Genomic DNA, 17,929 nt, shown 5'->3' on the forward strand with positions numbered 1-17,929 from the left:
GGCAGGCTACAGTCCATGAGGTCGCAGTGGTTGAACACTACCTAGCGACTAAACAAAAACATCATAAACTTATATAAGAAATGATAGCCTTGTGTGTGACTAATTGTTTCCATGTGAAAATAGGTAAGTCTAGGACCACACTGGATCCAAAGAGCACAGAGGGCCATGAGACAGGAATGAATACACCACAAAAAGCTAAAACTGTTAGATCTGAATTTCTGAACAGAAGTCAAAGAAACAAGTAAGAAATGTAATAGTGAAACTTAAAACCCTGTGTCAACACAAGGGCCCCTTTATCATTTTATACCCAGCCACTTCAATGGTTTAAAACAGTGGTTCTCAGGTGTTCCCTCAGAATCGCTGAAGTCCAGAGACCCAACGGGTCAGGGGGTCCAAGAGGTCAGAACTCTTTTCACAACAACACTAAACGTTTCCTCCATTCTCATGCTGTTCTGCGGGCAGAGTGGCATTCTTCATAGACACGATATGTGATATCATAACACTAAGGACTAATGGAATTAGCAACTATGATGGTATGTGCTTGTATTCTAGTTTTTCTGTTTTATTTTCCAATACAGTGAACAATAATAAACAAAGTTCCTTGGAATTCTCAATAATTTTTAGAAGTATAAAAGGATCCTAAAGCCAAAAACTTTCAGAATCCCTGTTTTGAAAGATTATGTCTATCGAATCTAAGGCATGATTACTTCTCCTACTTCTAATAATCAAAGACAACACAAACACACACACATACAGTCTGCTAATCAAAACATCTGCTTGGCCTACATTCATTTGTGTAACAACACTAAAATGAAATAATTATAAGCTGAAATACAACTGACATATTAGCAATTGAAGCTTTACTCTAGGGAAAGGTCAGAGTTCAAATAAGCATTTTTGGACAGTGGAAAATCTTAGGGTCTAATAATTAATCGCTGAGAATTCCTGAGGGTATAGAGATTCCAAACTGAGAATTTAATGGATAACGAAACATATACAGAAACATCTTGAGTTCTAGCTTACATTTCAAACATTTCTTGTTCATATGCTTGTAAACATCTTTTCTTTTAAAACATGGATACCAACAATAACATTTGCCGTATGTATGTCCAATTCTTCAATTAAATTTGCAACAGGAAGTTAGGAGTATGAAGAGCTAGCATTTCAAATATTTCAGTGTCCCTCTTTCCAGAAGGGACTTCCCTGATGGCTCAACGGTAAAGCGACAGTTTGCAATGCAGGAACCAGAGTTAAGTGTGTATTGCAAAATTTACCTGAATTAGATGTTTGTGCACCCTTCATTCTGACTGCTTTATTAGGAACAGAATCTTTCACTCCAACGGCCTGCTGAATGGGTTTGGAAACAAGTTGATTAATAAACAATGTACATATGATACAATCCACAGTTCATAATTCAAGATAACAGCATAAACGTTTTTACCTTCACATTAGGATATTTCTCAGGAGACTCTAAAAAGAAAATGGGACATAGAGTTAATCACATGTAAATATGAAAGCCAGCTGTACATTCATGCAGACTTAGAACCGAGCAGAATCCTCACGCTCTGCCTTGGCACTGAATACATTCAGTTTTGGTGTCTTGTTTTTAGGGGGATCTTAGCACACTGGCAAGACAGACATATGAATCCACTAAAGATAGTGAAGAAAAAATAGGAATACAGGTTCACCAAAATGTGCAGTTAAGATTTCAAAAGTAACATTACGTTTTCAATGGCTTTATAAAACATTAACGTGCACATAGACCAATGTGAACATGCTGACTGATGAGGAGAAAATGGATCTTAATTAAAGGAGCAAGTCATGAACCCAAGAAGATAAACGTGAAAGCTGATGGTAAAATGCAACAGCATATCTTGAATGCAACATGGCAGTTATCATTTACACCATTACATGATAAGTATTTATCATGTTCTTCAATCTGTCCATTCATTTAAGAAGTGCACACTTGGGATGACAGTTCACCAGAATGTATAATTCATTTCTCATCAAAGACAGGGTAATGGACTGATTAGCCTGGATATACACTTGTGGAAAAATGGCTCATAAAAATATTTGTGTTTTTTCCCCACGAGGGCTACTGGCATGCCTACATGTCTTGGCTCTTCTAGTTTAGCCATCTTAAAGTTTCTCGATCCACTCATGCAAGAAAGTTTATAAGACACATCTAGGAAATAATGTATAATCAATTCTCAATATTGAAATACAATTATCAAAAAGGTAAGAATACATTGAATTGCCACAGAATTATTAGAAATTAAAAATCTTGCATGTTTCAAAATCAGTGTAGTATTTATTAAAAGTATTTCAGCATTTAGGGAATGAACCCTATTAATCTGTTTGGCTTCAAAATTTAGTTTGGTTTGGTACATCATGGTAATGCTTCAAAGGATTTCTATGAAACAACTTTCAAAAAATCAGCTATCTTTTTAAAAAAAGAACTCAATGCCTCCTTTTTCAAATTAGTCTAATTTGAATAACAAATACCAGTACAACATATATCTTTGATGCCTAAGAGTTACTCGGAGGGGCTGCGGTTTCCCCCACTTCTAGCACCCCCTCCCACCTCCAGGATTCTCTGGAGCAATAATGATCTTATCTCTTTTCAGGGTAAATACACTGAAGTCACCTAGAAGGAGCTCTCTCAAGTGTCCTCATCAACTCCAAACTCACCTCCCTAAGGCCGTGCTTACCTCCCTTTGTCCTTTCACTAGATTCTCTCCTCTCTAAATGGTCATCTCTGGATCTGTGGACTTAAATCTTCCCCCTTGACATCCTTTCTATGGATCATCCCTACCATGTCTTTCTCCTTCTTTGCTTAGCAATGGTATCTTACACCTATAACTGCTACTTCAACTCTTTGCTTCCCTCTGGCTATAAACACGCTCAGAAAGAAACATAAAATAATGCTTTTCCTTGATCCTGTTATGTCCTGCACTATCCAATGCTCTTCTTCCAGATTTCTCTAAAGGCAAGGCTACACCCTTGCTACTTGGAGAGCTTGTTAGAAACACAGAATCTCAGATTTCCTGCTCAGCATGTGCACTTCACACATGGTCCCCAAGTGACTAATTAAAACTTGAGAAACTCTGGTCTACACGAAGTCTGCTTCTACATGACTTCAACTTAATTCATGCTCCTGAAATCGCAGCCTCTGTTTCCTCATGCAAACACTTCCCCCGAAACTGAAATGGCATTAGAAGATGGAAACCTTCCAGTGAGCTCTCTATGAGGCTGTGGGTTCCTTGGTCTCCCCATCACGCCCCCTGCTCTCTCCTTCTTTCCAGCTTTCTTGTTTTGTCCCATGTGACACCATCCTAGAAAGCACCAACATTTCATATGACATCAATTTGCACACGTTTACAGCTGAACTCCTATGCCCGCACTCCACAGAAGATAAAACACAGCTCTGCATGCCTGGAGACGTCAGTTCTGAATGTCTTCCTAATAACGAGTACAACAGGAAGAGGGGGGCAGAATTTTGCAGTTCTTCCCTGACAAGTTTTGGTGTCGGACGCTCACTTCAAATCCATCGTCCATGTCAAATACTCTCCCTTTATCTAAGGACCCTCATTACTTATTCCACCTTCCCCCACAGATCCGTGCTTCCTTTTGCTCATTTCCTCCCCGTACCCTCTGCCTCTCTCATCTTTCATTCCCTCTTGCCTCTTATTTCTTGACCTTCCTTAGGTCGTAGAGTTATCCTGAAATAGAACTAATAATTTCCTTTTGGTCATGTGTCACATGGGATCTTAATTCCCTGACCAGGGATTGAAACTGCACTGCCTGAATTGGAGAGTCTTAACCGGACAAAGTCTTAAACACTGGACCATGAAGTAAGTCTAAAAACTAATAATTTAGTTTCTTAAACTGGATTCTCAAGGTAATCTGTGGTAGACACCTGGTAAGATGCACGATTGCCCTCCTTTTCTCATCTTTTTTCTCACTACCCATCTGACAGGTGATTTTCTTTGCCTATTAGAGTATATCAGCATTCCCGTTTTCAATCAACATTCTGTCAAATAATTTTTCTGTAAAATACAGTTCTTACCTTCCATTTGTCCATTTAATGTCTTTTTTCCTCTTTGACCAGCAGTTCCAGGTAAATGACCCACATACTTCTGTGGAAGGCTCTCAGAGACACTCTGCTAGAATGAATGATAACAATGGGTTGCATGAAGAGTTCCTAATCCCTTTCGAAGAAAGTACCCTACTTTTAACCTGGTTAAGACAGATTTTGCCAAGATCCCACAGTTGCTATGTGACAGGACCAGGATGCTGAATTCAAACACGGTGCTGCATCACCAGGCAGTGGCTGCCGCATCTAAGAGATCAGCCCCTTCTTATCTCCTTCCATAGCTGCCACCTTCAAACAGGGCACCGTTACTTTATGTTACTTTAAGTACGGCTGCCATAAAGATACTCTGAACGTGCTACGTAAGCTATCCAAAATGCTTTGCACTTATTGAAACATCACTAAAGCTAACTGCTGTTATTATAACCCCACATATTTATTACTATTTCCCATGCTTTTGCTTCTCCTGAAATGTTCCTTGCAGATCAACTTGACAATCCAAATGTAGTAATACCTTCAAGCTTCACGCACTATCTTGTGGTAAAAAATCACAATGGAAATGAAAATCAAATCTACAATGAGATACCACCTCACACCAGTCAGAATGGCCATCATCCAAAAGTCTGCTGTTGCTGCTGTTGCTTAGTCGCTTCAGTCGTGTCCGACTCTGTGCCACCCTATGGACTGAACCCTGCCAGGCTCCCCTGTCCATTGGATTCTCCAGGCAAGAATACTGGAGTGGGTTGCCATGCCTTCCTTCCCAACTCAGGGATCAAAGCCAGGTCTCCCACTGCAGGCCGATTCTTTACCACTCAGCCACAATGAGATACCACCTCACACCAGTCAGAATGGCCATCATCAAAAAGTCTACAAACAATGAATGGTGGAGAGGGTGTGGAGGCTGCTGGTGGGAAGGTAAATTGATACAACCACTATGGAAGACGGTATGCAGATTCCTTCAGAAACTAGGAATAAAACCACCATATGACCCAGCAATCCCACTGCCAGGAGTATACCCTGACGAAACCAAAATGGAAAAGACACATGCACTCCAATTTTCATTGCAGTGCTATTTATGATAGCTAGAACATGGAAGCAACTTAGATGGCCATTGACAGATGAATGGATGAAGATGTGGTGGTACATATATACAAAGGAACATTACTCAGCTGTAGAAAGGAACGCATTTGAGTCAGTTCTAATGAGGTGGATGAACCTAGAGCCTATTATACATAGTGAGGTAAGTCAGAAAGAGATATATAAATATCATATACTAATGCATATGTGTGGAATCTAGAAAGATAGTACTGATGAATTTATTTGCAGGGCAGCCTTGGAGAAACAGACAGAGAAAACACTTATAGGCACGGGGGAAGGGGAAGAGGCAAGAGGGTGAGATGGATGGAAAGAATAACATGGAAACTTACAATTCCATCTGTAAAATAGATAGCCAATGGGAATTTGCTCTATCACTCAGGGAACTCAAGAGGGGCTCTGCAACAATCTAGAAGGGTGGGATGGAGAGGGAGATGGAGGGGGGTTTGGGAGGGAGTGGACGTGGGTGTACCTATGGCTGATTCTTGTTGATGTCTGACAGAAAACAACAAAATTCTGGGAAGCAATTATCCTTCAGTTAAGAATAAATGAATTTTTAACAACCCTATTTGAACATTCACATGGTTGACTGTTTCTTTCCCTGTAAACAGCACACTGACGACTCTAATTTCCTATCTATGCCTTCTGGAATGGCAGGTAAAGACGAAAGGAATGATCTAGACATAAAAAAAAAAAAAAAGGAGTAAAATGATGATTATCCACGTTGAAGGTTTAAAAGTTTTCAAATACATTTATGATGATCAAGCAGGACTCAATAATCACATCAGGAAAGAAAGAACAAACTAAAAAAATCAAGTAACCACAATGACTAACTTTCTGATATGGAAGAATTTACATGTTAGTTTCACATGTATAACAAAGAATTGACATGGTAATTTAACATCTATAAACACTGAAATTAATAAAGTTTCTTAAAAATAACATGGGGGGCGGTTCTAAGATGCCAGAGGAATAGGACGGGGAGACCACTTTCTCCCTCACAAATTCATCGAAAGATCATTTGAATGCTGAGCAAACTCCAGAAAACAACTTCTGAATGCTGGCAGAGAACATCAGGCACCCAGAAAGTCAGCCCATTGTCTTTGAAAGGAGGTAGGACAAAATATAAAAGATAAAAAGAGAGACACAAGAGGTAGGGATGGAGATCCATCCCAGGAAGGGAGTCTTAAAAGAGGAGAAGTTTCCAAACATCAGGAAACACTCTCACCGGCGGGTCTGTGGGGAGATTTGGAATGTCAGAGGGCAACGTAACCAGGAGGAAAAATAAATAAATAAATAAACCCAACAGATTACGTGCCTAACGGCAACTCCCAGTGCTCGCATCCGCCACCAGCAAGGGGGGCTGCACTGCTTATGTTGAGGACCAGGCCTGAATGCCCTGAGAGCAATCTGAGGGAACTAACATGAGACAGCAACCTAAACTGTAGGACAGCCAGAGAGAGAGGGGGAAAAAAGAGAGAGAGAGAACTATCTCGCAAAAAGCCCTAAACTAAGGCACTGCCAGGCCTGCTCACAGAACAAAGGACTGAGTGAATACCAGAGGAGAGCTAGCCCACTGCAGATCGGCTCATCCCCCGCCGGAGGCAGGGAGGCAGGAGGCGGGCAGCCAGAGCTGGAAAGGGGCAAACTCGGCCCCAGAGAGGCATCCTCTACCAAACTGCAAGCACGCACCCAGTCACTAACCAAAACTTCTTGGGATTCTGGATGGTTGACATCCGCCGGGAGGGTCGCAGCCAGAGATCAGCTCCCCGGAAGAGACACATGGCACACCAGAGATGGCCACGCCCACTGTCACCCAGGAAACTCAGTGGCTGGGACCAGGGAGGTGATAAGACGCACTCCCCACCTGGGGAGATGACGCTTGCCAAGCACCTGGTCACCTGAGCGGCTCAGACCTGGGAGGGGCACAAAACGCAGACCAGACCCAACTGAGTCTGCACCTTTGTGGAGTACATGAGAACCTGAACCTGAGCGGCTTAGACCTGGGAAGTGCACACAATCTAGGGCCCGCCTCAGACAGTTCCCTGGCAGAGGAACCTAGAGCCTAAAAAGTGTACACTGGGAAAGTGCACACGCCATGAGCGGGGACAAACCCAGTGCAGCCGAGACACTGTGCGCACTCCCCACACACGCCGGTGATATTTGTTCGCAGTGTTCCTCAATCCCCACAGCAGGACTGAACAAGTGAGCCTAAATAAGTGACCACCTTCGCCCCTTGTGTCTGGACAGAAATTAGACACTTGAAGAGACCGGCAAACAGAAGAAGCTAAAACAAACAGAGGGAACCGCTTTGGAAATGACAGGTGCAACAGATTAAAACCCTGAAGTTAGCAGCGACTATGTTGGAAGGGGCCAATAGATCTTGAGAGGTATAAGCTGGATCAAGGAACTATCTGAAACTGAACTGACCCCACACTGCCCACAACAGCTACAGAGAAAATCCTAGATCTATTTGTACTATTATCATGTTTTAAATATTTTTTTTTTATTTTTAAGTCCTCTATTACTCCTTTAATTTTCATTTTTACAACCTACTATTACCTTGCAAAAAAAAAAAAAAAAAAAAGACCCTATTTGAAAAACAAACTTCATATATATATTTTATAATTTTTTGAGACTTTGTTTTCTTTTTTTAATATTGTGTTTTTGAGAGTCTAACCTCTACTCTAGATTTTTAATCTTTGCTTTTTGGAATTTGTTATCAATTTTGTACCTTTAAGAACTCAATCTTCAGTACCCATTTTTGCTTGGGAGTTTGATTACTGGCTTGATTGCTCTCTACCCCTTTTGACTCTCCTTTGTCTCCACCAGGTCACCTCTATCTCCGTCCTCTCCTTTCTCTTCTCTATCCAACTCTGTGAATCTCTTTGTGTGTTCTAGGCTGTGGAGAACACTAAGGGAACTGATTACTGGCTGGATCTGTCTCTCTCCTCTTGATTCCCCCTTTTATCCTCCTGGCCACCTCTGTCTCCTTCCTCCCTCTTCTCCTCTCTGTGCAACTCTGTGAACCTCTCTGAGGGGTCCAGACTGTGGAGAGCACATAGGGAAGTGATTACTGGCTAGCTTGCTCTCTCCCCCTTTGACTCTCCCTCTTCTCCTCCTGGTCACCTCTATCTCCCTCCTCTCTCTTCTCTTCTCCATGTAACTCTGTGAACCTCTCTGGGGATCCCTCAGTGTGGAGAAACTTTTCGTCATTAACTTAGACATTTTATCATCAGTGCTGTATAGATGGAGAAGTCTTGAGGCTACTGTAAGAATAAGACTGAAAACCAGAGGCAGGAGGCTTAAGTCCAAAACCTGAGAACACCAGAGAACCCCTGACTCCTGGGAACATTAATCCAAAAGCCTCATCCAAAAGCCTCCATACCTACACTGAAACCAAGCACCACCCAAAAGCCAACAAGTTCCAGAGCAAAACATACCATGCAAATTCTCCAGCAACCCAGGAACATATCCCTGAGCTTCAATGTACAGGCTGTCCAAAGGCACACCAAACCCACAGACATCTCACAACTCACTACTGGACACTTCACTGCACTTCAGAGAGAAGAGATCCAGCTCCCCCCACCAGAACACCGACGCAAGCTTCCCGAACCAGGAAACCTTGACAAGCCACCTGTCCAACCCCACCCACACTGAGGGACCTCCACAATAAAGAGGAACCACAAATTGCCGGAATACAGAAAGGCCACCCCAAACACAGCAATCTAAACAAGATGAAAAGGCAGAGAAATACCGAGCAGGTAAAGGAACAGGATAAATGTCCACCAAACCAAACAAAAGAGGAGGAGATAGGGAAGTACCTGAAAAAGAACTCTGAAGAATGATAGTGAAAATGATCCAAAATCTTGAAAACAAAACGGAGTTACAGATAAACAGCCTGGAGACAAGGATTGAGAAGATGCAAGAACTGTTTAACAAGAACCTAGAAGAAATACAAAAGAGTCAATCAATAATGAATAATGCAATAAATGAGATCAAAAACACTCTGGAGGGAACCAACAGTAGAATAGCAGAGGCAGAAGATAGGGTAAGTGAGGTAGAAGATAGAATGGTAGAAATAAATGAAGCAGAGAGAAAAAAAAATAATTGTAAGAAATGAGGACAACCTCAGGGACCTCTGGGACAATGTTAAACACCCCAACATTTGAATCATAGGAGTCCCAGAAGAAGACGACAAAAAGAAAGACCGTGAGAAAATACTTGAGGAGATAATAATTGAAAACTTCCCTAAAATGGGGAAGGAAATAGTCACCCAAGCCCAAGAAGCCCAGAGGGTCCCAAACAGGATAAACCCAAGGCGAAACACACCAAGACACACATTAATCAAATTAACAAAGATCAAACACAAAGAACAAATATTAAAAGCAGCAAGGGAAAAACAACAAATAACACACAAAGGGATCCCCATAAGGATAACAGCTGATCTTTCAGTAGGAACTCTTCAGGCCAGAAGGGAATGGCAGGACATACTTAAACTGATGAAAGAGAAAAACTTACAAGCCAGATTACTGTACCCAGCAAGGATCTCATTCACATATGAAGGAGAAATCAAAAGCTTTACAGACAAGCAAAAGCTGAGAGAATTCAGCACCACCAAACCAGCTCTTCAACATATGCTAGAGGATCTTCTCTAGACAGGAAACACAAAAAGGGTGTATAAGCTCGAACCCAAAACAACAAAGTAAATGACAACAGGATCATACTTATCAATAATTACCTTAAATGTAAATGGGTTGAATGTCCCAACCAAAAGACAAAGACTGGCTGAATGGATACAAGAACAAGACCACTACATATGTTGTCTACAAAAGACCCACCCACCTCAAAACAAGGGACACATACAGACTGAAAGTGACGGGCTGGAAAAAGATATTCCACGTAGATAGAGACCAAAAGAAAGCAGGAGTAGCAATACTCATATCAGATGAAATAGACTTTATTTTTTTATTTTTTTTTTTATTTCTCTTCTTTTTTTCTTTTTGGAAGGAAAGAGCGCAAGGGCCCCGCGAGTACCCACGTGCCGTCATCTTCCCTTGAAATAGACTTTAAAATCAAGGCTGTCAAAAGAGACAAAGGTGGACACTACATAATGATCAAAGGATCAATCCAGGAAGAAGACATAGCAATTATAAATATATATGCACCCAACATAGGAGCACCACAATATGTAAGGCAAATGCTAGCAAGTATGAAAGGGGAAATTAACAATAACACAATAATTGTAGGAGACTTTAATACCTGCTCTCACACCTATGGATATTTCAACTAAACAGAAAATTAACAGGGAAACACAAACTTTAAATGACACGATGGATCAGCTAGACCCAATTGATATCTATAGGACATTTCACCCCAAAACAATGAATTTCACCTTTCTCTCCAGTGCACATGGAACCTTCTCCAGGACAAACCATGACCTGGGCCATAAATCTAGCCTTGGTAAATTTTAAAAAGTTGAAATCATTACAAGCATCTTTTCTGACCACAATGCAGGTAGATTAGAGGTCCATTAAAGAAGAAAACCTATTAATAATGCCAACGAATGGAGGCTGAACAACACGCTCCTGAAAAACCAATAAATCACAGAAGAAATAAAAAAATAAATCAAAATATGCATAGACATGAATGAAAACAAAAACACAACAATCTAAAACCTATGGGACACCGTAAAAGCAATGCTAAGGGGAAGGTTCATAGCAATACAGGCTTATATCAAGAAACAAGAAAAAAGTCAAATAAATAACCTAACTCTACACCTAAAGCAACTAGAAAAGGAAGAAATGAAGAACCCGCGGGTTAGTAGAAGGAAATAAATCTTAAAAATCGGGGCAGAAATAAATGCAGGAGAAACAAAAGAGACCATAGCAGAAATCAACAGAGTTATTTTAAAAGCCGGTTCTTTGAGAGGATTAAAAAAAAAAAAATTGACAAACCATTAGTCAGACTCCTCAAGAAGCAAAGGGAGAAAAATCAAATCAACAAAATTAGAAATGAAAATGGAGAGATCACAAAAGTCAACACAGAAACACAACGGATCATAAGAGGCGACTATCAGCAACCATATGCCAATAAAATGGACAACTTGGAAGAAATGAACAAATTCTTATAAAAGTATCTTTCCCAAACTAAACCAGGAAGAAATAGAAAATCGTACCAGACCCATCACAAGCACGGAAATCGAAACTGTAATCAGAACTCTTCCAGCAAACAAAAGCCCAGGACCCGACGACTTCACAGCTGAATTCTACCAAAAATTTAGAGAAGTGCTAACACCTATCCTACTCAAACTCTTCCAGAAAATTGCAGAAGAACATAAACTTCCAAACTCATTCTATGAGGCCACCATCACCCTCATACGAAAACCTGACAAAGATGCCACAGGAAAAGAAAACTACAGGCCAATATCATTGAGGAACGTAGATGCGAAAATCCTTAACAAAATTCTAGCAAACAGAATCCAACAACATATTAAAAAGATCATACATCATGGCCAAGTGGGCTTTATCCCAGGGATGCAAGGATTCTTCAATACCCACAAATCAACCAATGTAATACACCACATTAACAAATTGAAAGATAAAAACCATATGAATATCTCAATAGATACAGAGAAAGCCATTGACAAAATTCAGCATCCATTTATGATTAAAAAAAAAAAAAAAAGAACCTCCAGAAATCAGGAATAGAAGGAACATACCTCAACACAATAAAAGTTATATATGACAAACACACAGGAAACATTATCCTCAATGGTGAGAAATTGAAAGCATTTCACCTAAAGTCAGGAACAAGACAAGGGTGCCCACTCTCACCAATACTATGCAACATACTTTTGGAAGTCTTGGCCACAGCAATCAGAGAAGAAAAAGAAACAAAAGGAATCCAGATAAGAAAAGAAGAAGTAAAACTCTCACTGTTTGCAGACGACATGATCCTCTACATAGAAAACCCTAAAGGCTCTACCAGAAAAATCCTAGAGCTAACCAATGCATATAGTAAAGTTGCAGGATATAAAATTAACACACAGAAATCCCTTGCATTCCTATATACTAACAATGAGAAAACAGAAAGAGAAATTAAGCAAACAATTCCATTCACCATTGCAACGAAAAGAATAAAATACTTAGGAATATACCTACCTAAAGAAACAAAAGACCTATACATAGAAAACAACAAAACACTGATGAAAGAAATCAGAGAGGACACAAATAGATGGAGAAATATACCATGTTCATGGACTGGAAGAATCAATACAGTGAAAATGAGCATACTAGCCAAAGCAATCTATAGATTCAATGCAATCCCTATCAAGCTACCAACAGTATTTTCCACAGAACTGGAATAAATAACATCACGATTTGTATGCAATTACAACAAACCTCAAATAGCCAAAGCAATCTTGAGAAAGAAGAATGGAACTGGAGGAGACAACCTGCCTGAATTCAGGATATACTACAAAGTAACAGTCATCAAGATAGTATGGTACTGGCACAAAGACAGAAATACAGACCAATGGAGCAAAATAGAAAGCCCAGAGGTAAATCCATGCACCTAAGGACACCTTATCGATGACAAAGGAGGCAAGAATATACAATGGAGAAAAGACAACCTCTTTAACAAGTGGTGCTGGGAAAACTGGTCAATCACTTGTAAAAGAATGAAACTACAACACTTCCTAACACCATACACAAAAATAAACTCAAAGTGGCTTCAAGATCTAAACGTAAGACAAGAAACTACAAAACTCCTAGAGGAAAATGTAGGCAAAACACTCTCCGACATAAATCACAGCAAGATCCTCTATGACCCACCTCCCAGAATACTGGAAATGAAAGCAAAAATAAACAAATGGGACCTAATTAAACTTAAAAGCTTTTGCACATCTGTGTCTCTTTTTCTGTTTTGCGTATAGAGTTATCGTTACCATCTTTCTAAATTCCATATATATGTGTTAGTACACTGTATTGGTCTTTATCTTTCTGGCTTACTTCACTCTGTATAATGGGCTCCAGTTTCATCCATCTCATTAGAACTGAATCAAATGAATACTTTTTAATGGCTGAGTAATATTCCACAGTGAAGAGGGAGGGGGGAGAGGGGATCAGAATGGGGAATACATGTTAATCCACGGCTGATTCATGACAATGTATGGCAAAATCCACTACAATACTGTAAAGTAATTCGCCTCCAACTCATAAAAATAAATGGAGGAAAAAAAGTTTTTGCACAACAAGGAAACTATAAGCAAGGTGAAAAGACAGCTTTCAGAATGGGAGAAAATAATAGCAAATGAAGAAACAGACAAAGGATTAATCTCAAAAATATACAAGCAACTCCTGCAGCTCAATTCCAGAAAAATAAATGACCCAAGCAATAAATGGGCCAAAGATCTAAACAGATATTTCTCCAAAGAAGACATACAGATGGCTAACAAACACATGAAAAGATGCTCAACATCACTCATTATCAGAGAAATGCACATCAAAACCTCAGTGAGGTACTGTCACACGCCAGTCAGAATGGCTGCTATCCAAAACTCTACAAGTAATAAATGCTGGAGAAGGTGTGGAGGAAAGGGAACCCTCTTACACTGTTGGTGGGCATGCAAACTAGTACAGCCACTATGGAGAACAGTGTGGAGATTCCTTAAAAATCCGGAAATAGAACTGCCATATGACCCAGCAATCCCACTCCTGGGCATACACACCAAGGAAACAAGAAGTGAAAGAGACACGTGCACCCCAATGTTCATTGCAGCGCTGTTTATAATAGCCAGGACATGGAAGCAACCTAGATGCCCACCAGCAGACGAATGGATAAGAAAGCTGTGGTATATATACACAATGGAATATTACTCAGCCATTAAAAAGAATGTTTGAATCAGTTCTAATAAGGTGGATGAAACTGGAGCCCATTATACAGAGTGAACTAAGCCAGAAAGAAAAACACCAATACAGTACACTAACACATATATATGGAATTTAGAAAGATGGTAACAATAACCCTATATGCAAGACAGAAAAAGAGACACAGATGTATAGAACAGAATTTTGGTCTCTATGGGAGAAGGCGAGGGTGGGAATATCTGAGAAAACAGCATGAAAACATGTATATTATCAAGTGTGAAACAGATCGCCAGCCCAGGTTGGATGCATGAGACAAGTGCTTGGGCTGGTGCACTGGGATGACCCAGAGGGATGGGATGGGGAGGGAGGTGGGAGGTAGGTTCAGGATGGGGAACACATGTAAATCCATGGCTGATTCATGTCAACATATGGCAAAACCACTACAATATTATAAAGTAATTAGCCTCCAATTAAAAAAAAAGACAAATAAATAAAAATAGCAAGGAATGGACATGTTGCTAGAGATATCTTTAAAAGAAAAAATATCTTCCATAGATAATTTTATAAACTCTGGCGGAATTTTTTTCTTTCCTTATGATTTTATAATAACAAGTACTCAATATAAGAAAAAAGCATAAGTCGTGATTTCATTCACTTAATGTATGTAATTACCCATTATTTGCTGACATTCAGAAGAAGAAATCAGAATTTCTCCAGAGGAAAAAATATAGTTCTCCAGTTTTTCTTTCAGATTGTTGCAGCTGAAAATTTTCTCATTTAACGAAAAGAGATTAAGAATCTCATTTATAAAATTATAATTTTAATAAAAAGGATAGACAGAATGCTTATTTATTTCCTCTTTATTTTCAGAAAGATTTAAAACACCCACCAAGGTTATAGCAAACAGTTTAAGATAAATTAGGTGAGTACATTTAAGTATATAGTGTCAGGCACGAATGAGCGACTGAACTGAAGTGAAGTTAGAAACCACAAGAAACAGAAGGGCCAAAAATTCTTAATTCATAATGCATCTCCTAAGGCCTAAAACAGGGCTCATCTTAAATTGTCGCTAAAAGAAAGCTTTGCTAGGTTAAATAGAAGACATTGCTTCATTAATTTCAAAGTGAGATTTTTTGTTTTAAAGAGAAATCACTTTAAATTTAAATGGACTTCCAGAGGGAACTATATTCAAAAAACATATATACATACACAAGTATAAACAAATCACGTTACTGTACACCTGAAACTTACACGGTATTTTAAACTGACTACACTTCAATTGAAGGAAAAAGCAAGAACCACCACCAACCTCGAAAACAACCCCCCAAAACAATAAGGAACACATTTTCTTTCAGTTCTTCATAAAAATCAGCTATATGCCATTCAAAAGAGTATGAGCATTGTTTTTTCATGATCTCACTTTCTCTTCTTAAGTTGAATTTGAAATAATGTCTCGCAGGATTATAACATAGAGTTCCTGGTCTGACTTACCCCCACTATTTCTGTTGTGTGTGTAAAATAATCTGTCCCATCTTCACCCTCATTCCATCTTATATTCATCTTGTCCTTCGTAAAGAAATTCTTCCCCTTCATCCTCCTCCCCATCTTCATTATTCATCTAGTTGTTTTTCCTAAGTGCTTTGTAATTCAGTACTTTCATAATGGTATACTTAGTATGCCAATATTTATAAATCTGAACCATGCACATGTATGGCTCTTATTATCACACCATTTCGTATCGTGACTTTGAGGGCTTCCATTTCTGTGGTGGGATCCTTTTTGTCTTCATAAGGAGCAGGGGAATGGTATGTGAACAAGTACAGGGAAAGAAGAGTTACAAACAGAACCACTTACCTTTGTAGGACCAAGGCCTGCTACAGACTTGAGAAATTTTGGAACAGGCTCAGGTGATGGGAAGGCAGGCTGACAGATGCCCTCAAACCAGGGTGACGGTTTGGGAAATGTTTCAACCACATCTTCAATGTTACTATCAGAATTACTGTCCTCAGAGAAAGTGGTACTCTCTGGTCTCAAAATGCCACACTTTGCTTCTACAACAGTGAAAACAGGAGAGAGTACATGAGAACATGTGTCATTTCAAATCAGGGAATAACACCAGAAGGACAGTCTTCGAATCACTTACTGTTTCTGCTGGACTGCTGAGAAGGCTTCATGAGCTTTGTTAACTTTGGTTTCACGACATACTGGAGAAGAAAATGAGAGCTTGAAGAATATAACAAGATCAACCTGAATAAATTTATAACATCCTCCACTCCTCTATGATCTAGCACAAAGAGCACAGGCTCTGGAGTCATTCAGATATGGATTCAAATCCCAGTTCTGCCACTGACTGACCTGCTCATGGGGAAAGTATTATGACAGATGACATCAGAAGCCCCGGATGTTCCTCTCCTTACCCCTAATTGACAGCTATACAAATAGGATGACACCCACTAGATTACTTTCTCTACCACAATGTTCGAGAGTAATAATTTATCCGTAGGAGTTCAGAGCACTATTGAAAAACTAAGACATTTAAATTAATTGCTATATTTTGAAATCTGCTTCCATGATTAATATATACATGAATTATCACTTGGGAAGGGAAATATGAAAGTTTAGGTTTTAGCAGAACCTTATTTAGATGGGCTAGAACTGCAAACAGGATAAGCTACTTCTATTCTGTTTGTCAAACAGCTAGAAATATAAAACAGGGGGAAAAAATCAGCTGCTTCTATGAAACAGGGAAAGAGCAAGGTTAAGCCCATAGGGCAATGATCATGAATGAAAGCCACAAACACTCTAAATAGACAGCCATAAGCAAACATGTGCACAATAGGGGAAGAGAGAGACGGACTGAAAGAACAGACACTGAAGAAATTTGTTCTGTGAGGAAAAATTAAGTTAAGAGTAAATATTTAAAAAAAGAAATTAAAAAGGTAGAGGAGAAAGAAGAAAGGAAAAGGTGAGACATTCTTGGTCAAGAACAAACTTCACGGGGGAGAAAAAATAAGTATAATAAGGTATGTGGAGAAACACATATATGTAGAATTTATATACAATAGGTCAGCAATATATCAGTATTCTTAAGGATATACTATGAGCAAAGCCTCTTTTTCATATGATTCTATTAATCTAATTATATGCATCTACACTGTTCTTCAAATTTTATGAAAATATCAACATCAGTTCAGGTCAGTTGCTCAGCTGTGTGCGACTCTTTGCAATCCCATGGACAGCAGCACACCAGGCCTCCCTGTCCATCACCAATTCCCGGAGGTTTTACAAACTCATGTCCATTGAGTCGGTGCTGCCATCCAACCATCTCATCCTCTGCCGTCCCCTTCTCCTCCCGCCTTCAAACTTTCCCAGAATTGGTATTCTCCAATGAGTCGGTTCTTCACATTGGATGGCCAAAGTATTGGAGTTTCAGCTTTCTGAATGTTGAGTTGTAAGTCAACATTTTCACTCTCCTCTTTCACTTTCATCAAGAGGCTCTTTAGTTCTTTAATTTCTGCCATCATGGTGGTGTCATCTGCGTATCTGAGGTTATTGATATTTCTTCTGGCTATCTTGATTCCAGCTTGTGCTTCATCCAGCCCAGCATTTCGTATGATGTACTCTGCATATAAGATAAATAAGCAGGGTGGCAATTTACATCCTTGATGTACTCCTTTCCCAATTTGGAACCAGTCTATAGTTCCATATCCAGTTCTAACTGTTGCTTCTTGTCCTGTATACAGATTTCTTAGGAGGCAGGTCAGGTGGTCTGGTATTCCCATCACTTGAAGAATTTTCTACACTTTGTTGTGAGCCACAGAGTCAAATGGTTTGGCACAGTCAATAAAGAATAAGTAGATGCATTTCTGGA

At 39.6% G+C, this 17,929-nt stretch overlaps 1 protein-coding gene across 1 annotated transcript in view; it reads right to left on the bottom strand.

The window, feature by feature from the left end:
* LOC122688039 (ankyrin repeat domain-containing protein 26-like) overlaps nucleotides 1-17,929 on the bottom strand; it is an 87,202-nt gene that overhangs the window by 33,021 nt on the left and 36,252 nt on the right. Inside the window, exons 11-12 of the mRNA XM_043893848.1 lie at nucleotides 16,202-16,262; nucleotides 15,913-16,109 (exon numbers count right to left, since the gene is read on the bottom strand). Of these exons, the coding sequence (XP_043749783.1) occupies nucleotides 15,913-16,109; nucleotides 16,202-16,262 (258 nt within the window). The remainder of the gene's footprint in view (nucleotides 1-15,912; nucleotides 16,110-16,201; nucleotides 16,263-17,929) is intronic.

The sequence above is a fragment of the Cervus elaphus genome, chromosome 32 (genome assembly GCF_910594005.1).
Source record: "Cervus elaphus chromosome 32, mCerEla1.1, whole genome shotgun sequence".
Lineage (NCBI taxonomy): Eukaryota > Metazoa > Chordata > Mammalia > Artiodactyla > Cervidae > Cervus > Cervus elaphus.